The 15,046-nt window shown below is 37.5% G+C and overlaps 1 protein-coding gene across 1 annotated transcript; it reads left to right on the top strand.

Moving 5' to 3' along the window:
• Window positions 1-8,636: 8,636 nt before the first annotated feature.
• On the top strand, window positions 8,637-14,796 carry LOC109105987 (14-3-3 protein beta/alpha-B). Its single transcript, XM_019119300.2, has 6 exons — window positions 8,637-8,793; window positions 11,210-11,510; window positions 11,706-11,829; window positions 13,473-13,636; window positions 14,001-14,096; window positions 14,179-14,796. The coding sequence occupies exons 2-6, from the start codon at window positions 11,217-11,219 to the stop codon at window positions 14,227-14,229; spliced, it is 729 nt and encodes a 242-aa protein (XP_018974845.1). The 5' UTR covers window positions 8,637-8,793; window positions 11,210-11,216; the 3' UTR covers window positions 14,230-14,796.
• The last annotated feature ends 250 nt before the right edge of the window (window positions 14,797-15,046 follow it).

Below are 15,046 nucleotides of genomic sequence, written 5' to 3'. Positions count from 1 at the left end.
GTTTTGTGCATATATTAGCAGCAAGGGCACATTAATATATACTTGGGTCTATAGGATTTTTATTAGCAGCAAGGGCACATTAAATAGAATAAATGTGACAAATCCTGAAAACAAATGATTTCTATTTAAAATAAATGTTGTTCTTTTAAACTTCCTGTTTATCAAAGAATCCTGAAAAAAGTCTGCAGTTTCTACAAAAATATTAAGCATTGATAATAATAATTAATCCATCTTGAGCAGTATATTAGAATGATTTCTGAAGGATCATGTGACATTGAAGACTGGAGTAATGATGCTGAAAATTCAGCCTTTCATCAGAAGAATGAATTACATTAAAAAAGAAAATAATTATTTTAAATTGTAATATTTTTTGAGCATACAATTTCAAAATCAACCCAAAAAATCACAAATCAAACAAAAAATATATATACATATAAATATAAAATCATCAAAAACATAATTTATTTCACTAACAAAAAAATCAAATGTTCATATAATTAAAATATCATCAAAAAGTTGTTTTATTTCACTAATTCCATTCAAAAAGTGAAACTTGTATATTGTATTCATTCATTTCACACAGACTGATATATTCAAATGTGTATTTCTTTTAATTTTGATGATTATAACTGACAACTAAGGAAAATCCCAAATTCAGTATCTCAGAAAATTAGAATATTACTTAAGACCAAATAAAGAAAGGATTTTTTAGAAATCATGGCCAACTAAAAAGTATGAGCATGAAAAGTATGAGCATGTACAGCACTCAATACTTAGTTGGGGCTCCTTATTAGAGGTGTGCGATACCGCTAGATTTGGTATCGATCCGATACCAAGTAAATACAGGGTCAGTATCACCGATACCGATACCAATACCGATACTTTTTAATAATTAAGGTGGATGCGTCTTCAACCTAAATCTAAATGAATTTTCATGACTTTTAATTTGTTTTTGTGATTTGCATTTTGGGTTATTAATCAGTACTACAAAAGCTTTTGTTCAGAAACAACTTTTGGTTACTTCTGTTTTAAATAAACAAAGTTACAAAATGATTACTTCACAAATATAAAAAATGTAAAAACAAATTCTCTTTTCAAGTAGCATGTTAACAAAAAATGTTTCTCCTCTTTAGTGCACTTCTGTTGTCTCATTTTCGGCCTGAATATACAGCCATCCAACGCTCCTCTTTCTCTGCCATTCTCCGCCTCTGACTGACTGACTGCTGTTAGAAATGCGCGGCTGAGCGGCGCGCGCGCCTGACTGCTGGTGGTAGCGCTAGTGGTGAGTCACGTGACGGTACAACACAGGAGAGGGGGAGGAGAGCAGTGTCGAGCACGAGCAGCACTCTTGAGAGCTTGCTCTGCTCTGTGACAGCAGCAGCATTTTGACAAACACGGCCAGGTCGCAAAACGAGAGAAACTGAAACTTAAGTATCGATATTTTTCACGTTGGTATCGATCAATACCGATACCAACGTTGGTATCGATATTATCGATATTAGTATCGATATGCCCACCTCTACTCCTTTTGCCTGAATTACCCAAGTAGGGCTCGCTGCAGCCTGCACTGGACATCCAACCCCGCCCACATCCAAGTGTGACGTCAGAAACCACGCCCATCCCCAACACAACCCCGCCCACGTCCAAGTGTGACGTAAACGAAATCCATGCCCATATCAAAAACGTCACCTCTTGTGATTTCCCCATCCCCGTACCTGGAAACCCGGAAGTATGTTGAAACAATTTATGGAAGTTAATGGGATCTAAATAAAATAATATTGTCATTCGTTTTACTAATACATGTTTTCTTATTTTTGTAAAGGATGTCTAGGCTAAAATGGCACAACTTAAATCTAATATATATTTAATATGTGTCTAATATACGGAGCTGATTTCGTCATCATAACAGCTCCTAAAACGCTTATGTTGATTAAAGTAGGCGAATTGTCAATTAAAACTTTTAAACCTTACCTTGTTCATTTATGTAATGAGATAAATTCACATTTATTAAAAAAAACGATTTTGACCTACCCAAGGCAAAATTGAAATGCATCAAATTCAAAGGGGACAATTAGATTTTGGTATTGTAAAAGTATGCAAAATTATTGTAAAAGTTGGTATTGTATAATTGTCATTTAATTTTCTAAAGATTTATTCCACTTATCATAAAGTGTTAACATTTGAATGATAGAATCAAAAAGTTCCGCATATGCAGTAGGGCTACACATACTTAGGCTGATTAAATATTGCATTGATAGATTATATGATAGATTATATCTAACATGACATTGACCTTCAGGCCTTGTCATCACAACTTGATATGAAACTTGTCCAGGTCCTCCACATACTTAAAGATGAATGAAAAACGGCATCCATTGTTTCATTGGGTATTTTTATATTTATACCTTACAAAAATAATCACATGAACAATTTTACAAAAAATAAATAAATAAATAAAAATAATAATAATAATAATAATAATATACACAAATATACACCACCAGTCAAAAGTTTTTGAACAGTAAGATTTTTATATATTTTTTAAAGTCTCTTCTGCTCACCAAGCCAGCATTTGATCCAAAACACAGCAAAAAACAGTAATGTGAAATATTTTTACAATTTAAAAGAACTGCTTTCTATTTGAATGTATTTTAAAATGCAGTTTATTCCTGTGATCAAAGCTGAATTTTCTGCATAATTACTCCAGTCTTCAGGTGTATTAACATAATAATAATAATAATAAAATGTTTTTTGAGCGTCAAATCAGCATATTAGAATGATTTCTGAAGGATCATGTGACTGGAGTAAGTCACCTTTGAAATCACAGGAATAAATTTTCATTTTAATAGAAATATAGAAAATTGTTATTTTAAATAGCAAAAATATTATACAAATATTTTAAAATTGGACTGTTTTTGCTGTACTTCGGATTAAATAAATGCAGGCTTGATGAGCAGAAGATATTTCTTTAAAACATAAAAAAACTCACTGTTCAAAAACTTAACTGGTTGTGTTTAACAAAAGATATGCTCCAAATATTATAAAGTCTGAGCAGCTGAATGAGCAGCTGAATGATCAGATAAACAGTTCTTGACATGCAGTACACACACATACATACATAGACTACACAGAGAGAGTCCTTGCTTCAAAAAAAGAAATATATCCTCCGATTCTCCCTCCAGGTAGTTTTTGATGGCATTCTGTTGATTTTTACTGTCCATCTGGAGAACGGCAGGCCCTGTCACCTCCCCACAGAATAACCCACAATGACTCTGTACCACGCTGGACCAATGTCCCTTACAAACTTCCACTTTATGTCCTCTTGGGGCTCCTGTTAAAAATAGAGAATACATACGTGTTGGGGGTATGTGTGTCCACTAAAAATTATTTACCTCATCATTCTACATAAACATATTAATGATTTTAAAAACCACAAAAATCAATCAATATCTAAAGAAATGCTCTCACCATACCTCCATGCACCACTGCATGGCTTATGTGGTCCTTCAAGTGAACTGTAACAAGTAATTTTCTTTACTGGTGAAACTGCAGCAGGGACCCCTTAACCCGGGAGAACTGCCCTGCATCAGGCTTGGACTGAAAATGTGTAGAATGCTGTAAAACATGACAAAACAAACATTATGTGATCTTTTCGTTAATATAGAAGAATACAAAGATAATTTGTGACATACAAAGAGTTATCCAGCAAGACATTGTGAAATGATGCGGTTGCCCAACCAAGTTACAGTACACGGTACTGTGATCAGAGTATATCATTAAAGATGTCATATGTATGTGAGTGTTTTGTGTGTGTGTGTTTGTGTGTGGTGGTGGTGGTGGGGGGGGACAGGTAAGTACATATGTGTGAGAGGGATGAAGTGTGTGTGTCTGACTGTGTAAGATGAGTGTTATGTGTGGGGGGGGAAGGGTATAAAAAAATATTGCACATTGATTCATAATTGATTTTATGTTGTAAGACTTGTGCCTTCTATCTATCTATCTATCTATCTATCTACACATGTATGTATGTATATATGTATATGTGTGTGTGTGTGTGTGTGTGTGTGTGTGTGTGTGTACGCATGCATGCCACGAATACATACATACATACATACATACATACATACATGTGTGGATAGATAGACCCCCCCAACATAAAAACACTCATCTCACCCCCCACCCATAAACACACACGCACGTACGCACGCACGCCCGCACTCGCGCACACACACACGCACGCACACACGCACGCACGCACACACACACACACATATAAGTATATTTGTTGCTAGCTAAGCAATAACGTGCCTGTGTGAAGTTGAAATTAAAAATACTTACTGTTGTTTATGCACATGCACACAAACGACGCACACATTCTTAAAGTTGTCAACGTTTTAAGTGTTGGTAAAGACCAAATATATTTTTTTTTACTTACCGACACGGCAAACATCTTCTTTTTTAGCGGTTGAAAAAACAATACAAATTATCTTCTTATCGATGCTTCTTCTTCCTGTTTCAAAATGATTGAGAATGTGACGTATTTGACATGGGCGTGGTCTGTGACGTCACACTTGGATGTGGGCCGGGTTGGATGTCCACCGCAGGCTGACGGTAATCTACTGGCAGCTCTCTGCAGCAATGCGGCTCTGCATGGAGTCGATCAGTCTGTGGCACTGCTCAGGTGTTATGAGAGCCCAGATTGCTCTGATAGTGGCCTTCAGCTATTCTGCATTGTTGGGTCTGGCATGTCGCATCTTCCTCTTCTTATCTCCAACACAACACCTATTAAGAATGTAGGGCTGTGCAAAAAATCGAATACGATTTTCATGCGCGTCTCTTCAGTAAAGACGCTCCTGTGATTAGTAGTATATCTCCAGCACGTGCGTTAAGAACAGGGTTGCCAGGTTTTCACAACAAATCCTGCCCAGTTGCTTCTCAAAACTAGCCCAGTCGCGTTTCCAGGAGGTTCCCCGATAAAAAATTGTATCCCGGGGTTAAAAATATAAGTTTTTTGTCAGGGTTGCCCTGGTAATTTTCACATTTTAGGGGCTAAATATCACGTTATTGGTATTGGGGTCGTTTGAACCCGCGGACATGAAAAACAACCGCAGACTTGGCAACACTGGTTGGCATTTACTACACAGAGCCGTAATTCACTGACAATCTACACAAAATCGATTTTAAAATCGCAGGCGATTCTTTGTCGATTTTGAAAGCGATTTTGTGTAGCTTGTCGGTGGACTACGGCTCTGTGTAGTAAATGCCGCTCCACCTGAACCAGTGTTGCCAAGTCTGCGGTTGTTTTTCATGTCCGCGGATTGAAGCGACCCCAATAGGGCTTGGGCGCCGCGTTGCATTCTGGGACGTGGCAGCCATGTTGATGGCGTCGTGAATGTAAACATACAGCAAGTCGAACGAGAAGAAACAGAGTTGGGAGAAAGAAAAAATATGTTAAAATCGCGAAAAGGTTGTGGGATTTACAGGGATACGCTAAGTAGGGATGCCAGGGATCGGTATGTGGACAAAATCGGCACTATTAACGGTTTGGATCAATATGAAAATCCCAACAAAGAGTGGAGCACCGACGACGAGTTGCTGCCGCATTTTGCATTACAGATATCTTCGGCTACATTGTTTGTTTTGTGAGCGCATACAATTCAGAACAGTTCCGAAGCTACAAGTCATTGGAGTCTCATGTGCAGTTCACAAATGGATGGGTTAAGGTCAAGGAGCTGCAGATCATAAAGCCGGCAAACAAAGGTAAACTGCAATCCGCCTAGTTGCTAGTTTACTAACCGTTAGTGCTAACAACCATTCACATGTACTTTTAACTAACTTATGTGTTCTCAAAAGTTTAGTTAGTAGCTGTCAACCCTCCCGTTTTTTTCCGGGGTTCTCATGTATTTGAGCTCTTTTCCCGCTGTCTTCCCCGTTGTAGTATTTTCCTGTAAAATATCCCGTTAGCCCTTCCATCGGACCTGTCAGTCTCTGTGCTGTTGTCCTGTTGCTACACAGTTGCCCTTCCAGCAAAACAGATATTTTCAAACCATCGTTTTGCTTAACGTTACTTGAAAGCAACCTTAGCGTGATATTGGCCTTTTTAAGATAACAGCGTGGTTGTTGTGAGAGCACGATTTCACACCAATGTAAGCAAAGTCACGTTAGACATAGCTTCACAATCTCGCTTAGTTAATGCAGCAGTTTTGTAGTGCGAATTTTTGCTGTCAGAGGGACAGCAACAGAAAGATGAATGTAGAAATTTTCGGTTTTTTTTTGGATGAGTAGCCCAGGAAATTTCCCTTATTTTCAGTGTTTACTTAAGCTATATAAATTAATATTCAGATATTATACCTCACTTGGTCTCCGTGGTCGCGCCTCCAAGCAGGAAAGCAGTGGCAAGTTAATCCATTTTTTTCAAAGGGCGATTATGTGTTAATTACACCCCACAATACAGCAATGGTTTACCATGGTTGAAATAGATTTTAATTAATCAAATATAAGACACACGGCTGAGAGGGAGTATGTCTAAACACTGCGCAGTAGTCCGAGTAGCAGTAAAGGAGGCCATCAGCATGGCGGCCACGCCAAGTAATGACGTCACGACGCCCAAGCCCTGGGTCAATAACGTGATATTTAGCCCCTGAAATGTGAATATTACCAGGGAAACCCTGCCAAAAACGTATATTTTAACCCCGGGATGCAATTTTTTATCGGGGAACCTCCTGGAAACGCGATTGGGCTAGTTTTGGACTAGTTTTGAGAAGCAACTGGGCATGATTTGTTGTGAAAACCTGGCAACCCTGATCTTAACGTACGTGCTGGAGATATACTACTAATCACAGCATCGTCTACACTCAAGACTTGATGATGTTTTGGGTCATATTTATGCAGAAATATAGAAAACTAAGGTCAGGCGAGTTTGCTGGCCAGTTAAGAACAGGGATACTATGGTCCTTAAACCAGGTACTGGAAGCTTTGGCACTGTGTGCAGATGCCAAGTCCTGTTGGAAAATGAAATCTGCATCTCCATAAAAGTTGGTCAACAGCAGGAAGCATTAAGTGCTCTAAAACATCCTGGTATACGGCTGCGTTGACCTTGGACCTCAGAATATACAGTGGACCAACACCAGCAGATGACATGCACCGCAAACCATCACTGACTGTGGAAACTTTACACTGGACCTCAAGCAATGTGGATTGTGTGCCTCTCCTCTCTTCCTCCAGACTCTGAGACCCTGATTTCAAAGGAAATCCAAAATTTACTTTCATCAGAGAACATAACTTTGGACCACTCAGCAGCAGTCCAGTCCTTTTTGAAGCGACACGCTTCTGACGCTGTCTGTTTTTCAAGAGTGGCTTGACACAAGGAATGCGACAGCTGAAACCCATGTCTTGCATACGTCTGTGTGTAGTGGTTCTTGAAGCACTGACTCCAGCTGCAGTCCACTCTTTGTGAATCTCCCCCACATTTTTGAATGGGTTTTGTTTCACAATCCTCTCCAGGGTGCAGTTATCCCTATTGCTTGTACACTTTTTTTTCTATCACATCTTTTCCTTCCCTTCGCCTCTCTATTAATGTGCTTGGACAGAGCTCTGTGAACAGCCAGACTCTTTTGCAATGACCTTTTGTGTCTTGCCCTCCTTGTGCAAGGTGTCAATAGTCGTCTTTTGGAAAACTGTCAATTCAGCAGTCTTCCCCATGATTGTGTAGCCTACAGAACTAGACTAAGAGACTATTTAAAGGCCTTTGCAGGTGTTTTGAGTTAATTAGCTGATTAGAGTGTGGCACCAGGTGTCTTCAATATTGAACCTTTTCACAATATTCTAATTTTCTGAGATACTGAATTTGGGATTTTCCTTAGTTGTCAGTTATAATCATACAAATTAAAATAAATAAACATTTGAAATATATCAGTCTGTGTGTAATGAATGAATATAAATATACAAGTTCCATTCACTTTTTGAATGGAATTAGTTAAATAAATCAACTTTCTGATGATATTCTAATTATATGACCAGCACCTGTATATATTACTGATCCCAAACCTTTGATCATTCAAAAGATCTTTCACTTTGTGATACTGATGTAGCTTCTTCTGTCTAATGAGTAACATCTAATTCTGTAAACTTTTTTTATTTTTATTTATTATTGCTAGTATTTACTTGTTCTATTTATTTATTTTTAGACATAGTACTTCTGTGGCCCTCCTTATGTCAAAGATGTTTTGTTTTTGTAATATCAGTAGATTGGAGATGTCTTGAAGTAGCATTAGGTGTATTACTCTACTGTCTGCTTTCTCCTTAACCAAAGTAAAGCTGCCACACCTTACCTCACTCCCTGGTTAGATAATCTTGCTGTACTCCCACACCAAACATCTCACAAACCTTCATCTACAAATAAACCCAACACTAAATGTCTAACGCACACATGTATTTTCCAAACTGTTAAAAAGTAATCAAGTTCAAAAACCTCAGCTAAGAACACAAATGTATTTTTTAATCTGTTAATATGAACCATTGTACTGTTTTAGCTCCTCTCTGTGTACTACAAATGTGCTTAACTAGTTATTGTTTTAATAAGTCGGTCAGCATTTTCTAAACGGGTTATTCATGGTATCAAATATATGTTACATAAGAAAAAACTTTCAGACAGTGGGGACGGTTTGCAGGAAGCGGAAGCGTCACTGTAAGCGGAAGAGGTTTAGCCCAGAACAACCGAAGAGCGAGGTGGAGGACGGGGACCCAATTTGTGTCTTTTTAACGATTAAAGTCAGAGCAAACGCCGTTTATAACGTGAGTGTATTTCTCTTATTCGTTCTGTGACTCTCCATGTGGCTTACCTGACACGCTTTGATTGCGAGACCGATCTTGTGCTCTTCCTCGCGGGCAGCGGAGGGGTTTAGCGGGGTGCTAAGCGCTGCGGGCCTCGGTGTCTGTCAGACGCGATGAATCGGTATAATGAAATATCCGAGCCCCCTGCCAGCATTTTGGGTTAGATAATAGTATAACGTTAGGAGGCTGAGAACCATTAGATATTGTCGGGGAATTTCGTCCTTTCAGTGAAAGGATGTGTGGTTAGCGCGCTAGCTCACATCAGCTTAGCCTGACAGTGAAAGCGAATCGATTTGCTGTAACGTTACTTCACGATCGAGCAAAGGACAAATTATTAAAGCCGATTATTTTAGCAACGGCCTGAATGCTCGATTTGTTTGAGAAAAATACGTTTTCATCTATTATGTAGTCGCGGTTCTCACTTTATATTCTCTTTAGACAGGCCTTGTTAAATGTGACAACAAGTGAGTGTTAAACATGAAGCCGTAATGTTTTCTGTTGGTAGTGCATTACGTTTTAGACACTTTCTCATCACTTTCTTCTCAATGAGATCATAAACCTGTTAGGGATGTGTTTTGTTACACATTCTATGAATCGTATCCGATTCACAAGCTTTCGGTTCACATTATCCGATCCGATTTCGAATCAATTGCATATGAAGGTACAGTAAGTTACATGTCAGGTTTAATTAGGGAAAAATATCTCTATTAATGCTGTAATATATATATAATTAGGGAATCCTGTTAGTTGGTACCTTGATATTAAAGTGTGCATACTATTAAAATCAGTTTATTTTTAGACATCAAAATCAGCACTCAGAACTGAATTGTATACTGAATTGATTTAAATTACACAATTTTCATCCGAATTTCTTATTGATGTCTTCCTGGGACCCAGGAATAGAGCTCTGTCCTCTTTAGAGGACATTATATTTCAGTTAATCTCTCTGAGACTCTTCATGCCACAGTTTAAGTCCAGATGTCCTGTGCATTTTGTAATTATCATTTAATTCTCACTAATTTTCAAATTGTTTGTCTTAAAAAAAATTGTAAAAACTCTCAGAAAAATATGTGCTTTCAAATCGGAATATGACTTATTGTTATGAAACAGTGCATCGTTTTCATGCATGTCTTCTGTAGAGGACACCAAGACAAACATCATGTTAATCAGGCATTTTGGGGTCAATATGGAAAGAAATTATAGATCAATATTCCTATGAAATATGTGATATTCTTATGAAATGTTGCCAAGTAATTACTCCAATTATTACACTTCTTTTTTTCATTATGGTTTGCCCCAAGAATACATTAATATGCAAATTAGATGCAGTGTATAGAGACATTGTATAGAAAGGGAATACCAATTATTTTACACACACATTCCATAAAGTACAGTAGTATATTAAATCATTCTGTTATATCTTTCATAACAGTTGAGAATCATCTTTGTACAAAGTTTGGTTAAAAATAGTCTGAAATCTGAAAACTTATTGGTCAATGAAAAAAATGAATCATTGTTTTTGCAATACATGACTTTTCATGCCTATTTAATTTTTTGAATAACTTAGTCCTGGCGTCCTCTACAAAGGATATAAAATAAAGTATCTTTTTAGTTTTTTCTACATTTGTTCCTTATGCGCCAACCAATGTAATAACATAAAAACAACAAAATTCACAAAACTTTTTTTTTCATGATTCTCAGGAGGATATAGTCATGTTTGTAGTCTAATTTGTTGCTGAAAATATAAACATTTAAACGTGGCTGTCATAACTTGTTTACATGACAGATTTATTCGAACACACATTAAACAAGACATCACTAACAGGTTAAGTAAAAATGTAATGAATATCTAGAGTTTAACGATGGAGTTTATGGACACTGAATGAATTTTCTGAGGTGTAAATGTAACTTTACATGACATTGCTTACAAGCTGCTTTATTGATGTCTTTGCGTGGTTGAAACACAGATTGAGCGATTACATGAGACATGATACGTTTCAGTAAGTTGTACTGTTCCTTTCAACACTTTCTGATGTTCAATATTTTCATGCTTAAATTTACAAAATTTGAAAGCTGAGACAGTTTCATATCAAAAGTAACAACACAACACTTATTAAAATTATTGGATGGGAGGCACGCTACAAATATTATTTAGAGAAGTTTTGCACGTCAAATGAAAACGGAACAGACTAAAATACTGATCTTGGGATTTAATGTCAGTTCATCAAAATGCTTAAAAACTACTTAAACTACTGCTGATCATCAATTTTTGACCATTAATGCCAATAGTGTGTTACATGTTTCTGTCTTGTGCTTTCAAAATGTCAAATTTAGTGGTTTTCTGTGAATTATTGTGATACTCTTATCTGATTCTCAGTCTAAAAATGGACAAGAGTGACCTGGTGCAGAAAGCCAAGCTTGCAGAGCAGGCCGAGCGCTACGATGACATGGCAACCGCTATGAAGTCTGTTACCGAGGGTGGTGTGGAGCTCTCCAATGAAGAGCGCAACCTGCTCTCTGTGGCGTACAAGAACGTGGTGGGCGCCCGTCGCTCCTCCTGGCGTGTGATCTCCAGCATCGAGCAGAAGACCGAGGGGAACGAGAAGAAGCAACAGATGGCACGCGAGTATCGTGAAAAGATAGAGACTGAGCTGCAGGACATCTGCAATGATGTGCTGGTATCTGCACTTCTTTCCCTTCATCTTCTGAACCTTTTATAATGATGGCATCACATGAAGTTAAATACAAAATATTTAGTGTTCAGTTTTCAGAAAGTGCTTAATCTCAGTATTAAAAGTGGAAGAGTCAAATGTTGTTCCATGTTTCACTATGTTTGACCAAAAATCCTGATGGTCCCTTACCTGTCTTGACAGGGTCTTTTGGAGAAGTACCTCATTCCCAATGCTTCTCAGGCAGAGAGCAAGGTGTTTTACCTGAAAATGAAAGGCGATTACTTTAGATACTTATCTGAGGTTGCGTCTGGAGAATCCAAGACCAGTAAGTGCTATCTAATGTATCTGTCTATCTATCTATCTATCTATCTATCTATCTATTATTCTATCGTCTGTCGTTTCAGTGTTTTCCATACATTGATTTATTTGTGGCGGCCTGCCACAATATCAACATTGACTGCCACAAATAGAGTTGCACAGATTTGTCCAAAACGCATTCAGGAATCATGATATGGCTGGATTAAACTTCAAAAGGCTATGATTTCATTGCATAAATATGAGCGCTGCACAACTCAAAATACAGCGTGTTTATATGAATGTATCTCTGAAGGGAACCGACTGTTTTCAGAAAAGTATTGATGGCATTTTCATTTTATCTTATCTACTTTTAATGTCTGATAAAGTAGCGTTTATTAGCGCAGTGCTGCTTTGCTGTTACTGTGGAAATCCACTTTATTTCTGCCATTTTCAAAAGTGCCTCCTACTGGCAGAGAATGAATTTGCATTTTCAATCAGCCCGTCTGCTGTTTTTGTTAACACCAGTGCAAAAATCAACCCATATTCTTAAGCAGCAAACACATAAAAATGTGAAGACCATTTTATAAAAATTAGTTTTTGTAAAAACCTGTATATGTATTTTTTTTACCATTTAATGTTACGATATTCATTTTTTTTTTTATTTTTTATGCACATCTTTTAAAAAGGTGGTAAAAAGTCTTACATTTAATTAAAAAAAAAAAAAGAAACCTGCAGATACCCTGACATGGGCTAAATGATATCAACTGTATTGTTACCTACTTTAACTGATGCTCCGTGTCTGCTCCTTGAATCTAGATTCCAAGAATATTTTTTCAGAGCGCCTGTAAAATAGAATGTTCAAACAAGGAATTTTAAATGTGCTATAAAAAGTAGAGTTGTTTTGTGGGGGAGATGTTAAATTATGTAAATTAAGTTCTTTGCTATTTGAAATATTTGCATTGGAGCATTTATTTAGAATTATAATACAAAACAAAAAAACATTTCCCCACCCTCCATTGGGGGCCGTGCTGCCACAAATAGTGTTCTATCTCCATCTGTCTATCGTTCTGTCTGTCTGTTGTTCTTTCTGTCTATTTCTGTTCTATCTATCTGTCTCTCTGTTTGTCTTTCATTTATCTAACTATCAGTCTGTCTATCCATCTATGAATGATACACCGAAGTTTTAGAAACTAAAAATATTTGGCCAAAACAGACAACAACAAAAAAAGTTTCCAGCGCAGTACTTTTAGAGATCTGAAATCATAGATCACAGTTAAGTTTAATTAGCACTTCTTCTTTTGACTGTTTTAGCATCTATTTCATTAACATGCTGTGAAAAAGCTACAACAGGTGAAGACATCAGCAGTGTGGATACACTTCAGTGTGACCAAAAATGATTCTAGAGTAGCAGTATGTAAAATTAGTTCGGCTGAAACATTGAGAAGTGGCTTGTTGCTGAAGAACTTTACGCCCTGAACAGCATAATGAGTTCAGTTACCCAAATTGAATTCAAGAAACTTCATATTCAGTTTTGGTTTCGGTAAAACGTTCATTTCACTGCAACACTATTATCCATCTGTCTGATGATCGGTGACATTAGTATATTAAATTAATTATATATTTGGCTTTTTTGAATGTAATTAACACAATATCAACTCTTTGTTCTTTCAGCCACGGTTGAGAACTCTCAGAAGGCTTACCAAGATGCTTTTGAGATAAGTAAGAAGGAAATGCAGCCTACACACCCTATACGGTTGGGTCTTGCCCTCAACTTTTCAGTTTTTTACTACGAGATCCTCAACTCTCCTGAGAATGCCTGTCACCTCGCTAAGACGGTTGGTATCTTTTTAAATGCTAGCAGCATAAGCGGCCGTTCACACAGGGCGAGTTCTTGCATTTAATTAAATTTGGACAGAGACCCATCATAGAAGTTGAACTGTTTTTAACTTGCCAAGTAGTGATAGACAGTACAGTTGCCAGAGATATCCACTTAGTGCGTGTTAAAAAAAAAAAAAAAAATAGCATAGAATGAAGAAAAATAGAATGTGTCCTATGTGAACAGCCTCTTACGCTTCATCATATAAATTTGTATTTTATATATTTGACTACAATGAACATTGTTTGAGCCAAATCAAATACAAGCACCAGTGTATTTCACGCTCATTGAGCCCAAATGAGAAACCAGAGCCTCTGTTACAGGCTTTTGATGAAGCCATTGCTGAGCTTGACACTTTAAATGAGGACTCCTACAAAGACAGCACCTTGATCATGCAGCTTCTAAGGGACAACCTCACTGTAAGTCCTCCACCATTCATTCTGCACCAGTTATATTTCTGTTGTAAGTGCTTGATTGGCTCATTCATTTTCATACTTGCAGCTTTGGACATCAGAAAACCAGGGCGATGAAGCAGGCGACAATGAGAACTAGGGGAGCAGCACTGATCTCCAGACACCCACACACATCCACCTTAAATACACAAAAGGCTTCCACCAACCCTCCCACCTCATTCCACCCTTCAGCACCCACCTCGCTCTCAAAATCCAGGTCCTGTCTCCGCTCCCCTGTACCTTCTGAGTGATGATCACCACCCACAGGAAGACGCTCAGCGAAGCCCCCATGGCTGGGAGGGGGTGGGGGTGGCTCACAGGGTGGCATGCTGACATTAGAGCAGGTCCAGTCATTTTGTTTGTGAATTTAACATGTACTGATTATCAAACCCTGTCCTTTATGCGTGTCTGAGTGACTGTAAGATTGTGTGTGCTGCTAACAGAGAGTAACTGTGTGTGTGTGTGTGTGAATGAATGTGAGTGTGTTGGGGATCGGGGGTTGTGAACTCTAATCATCCTTCCTGATAATTCCCTTTGTTCCACTTTAGCTGGTTGTGCATTTTTCATCCTTTTTTTTTTTACAATATTTTTTTTTTTTTAGAATAATTCATCGGTATTTACAGGTTTTATTGTATGGTTATTAAACTGGCAGTTTGTTTTCACCAAATACAGAGTAAGTCTGCTTTCTTGCGTTCAATTCTGTGTTGCTTAAGCTGTATTTTAATGAACGTCATACTCTTAAACACAAGTAGTGATGTTTTTAGACATTAATTTTAAAGAGGACACTGAATTATTTAAATGGGATTAACTTGAATGAGTAAAGCCAGTTTAAAGTTAAAGTTCAGTTAGTGTTCTCTTGCAAACAAAGCCCCAAATGTGTATAGTTTGTTTTCTTTCTAAAATTACAATAATATGGC

Source organism: Cyprinus carpio, chromosome A8 (genome assembly GCF_018340385.1).
Source record: "Cyprinus carpio isolate SPL01 chromosome A8, ASM1834038v1, whole genome shotgun sequence".
Classification (NCBI taxonomy): Eukaryota; Metazoa; Chordata; class Actinopteri; order Cypriniformes; family Cyprinidae; genus Cyprinus; species Cyprinus carpio.
This window is presented reverse-complemented; position numbering and strand designations above follow the sequence as displayed.

What these genes read in the sequence shown, in the direction of transcription:
- LOC109105987 (XM_019119300.2), top strand. Translation starts at nt 11,217, where the DNA reads ATGGACAAGAGTGACCTGGTGCAGAAAGCCAAGCTTGCAGAGCAGGCC. An exon ending in CCTGTCACCTCGCTAAGACG is followed by an intron (nt 13,637 to 14,000) that starts GTTGGTATCTTT and finishes CCTCTGTTACAG; the next exon opens with GCTTTTGATGAAGCCATTGC. An exon ending in TTCTAAGGGACAACCTCACT is followed by an intron (nt 14,097 to 14,178) that starts GTAAGTCCTCCA and finishes TCATACTTGCAG; the next exon opens with CTTTGGACATCAGAAAACCA.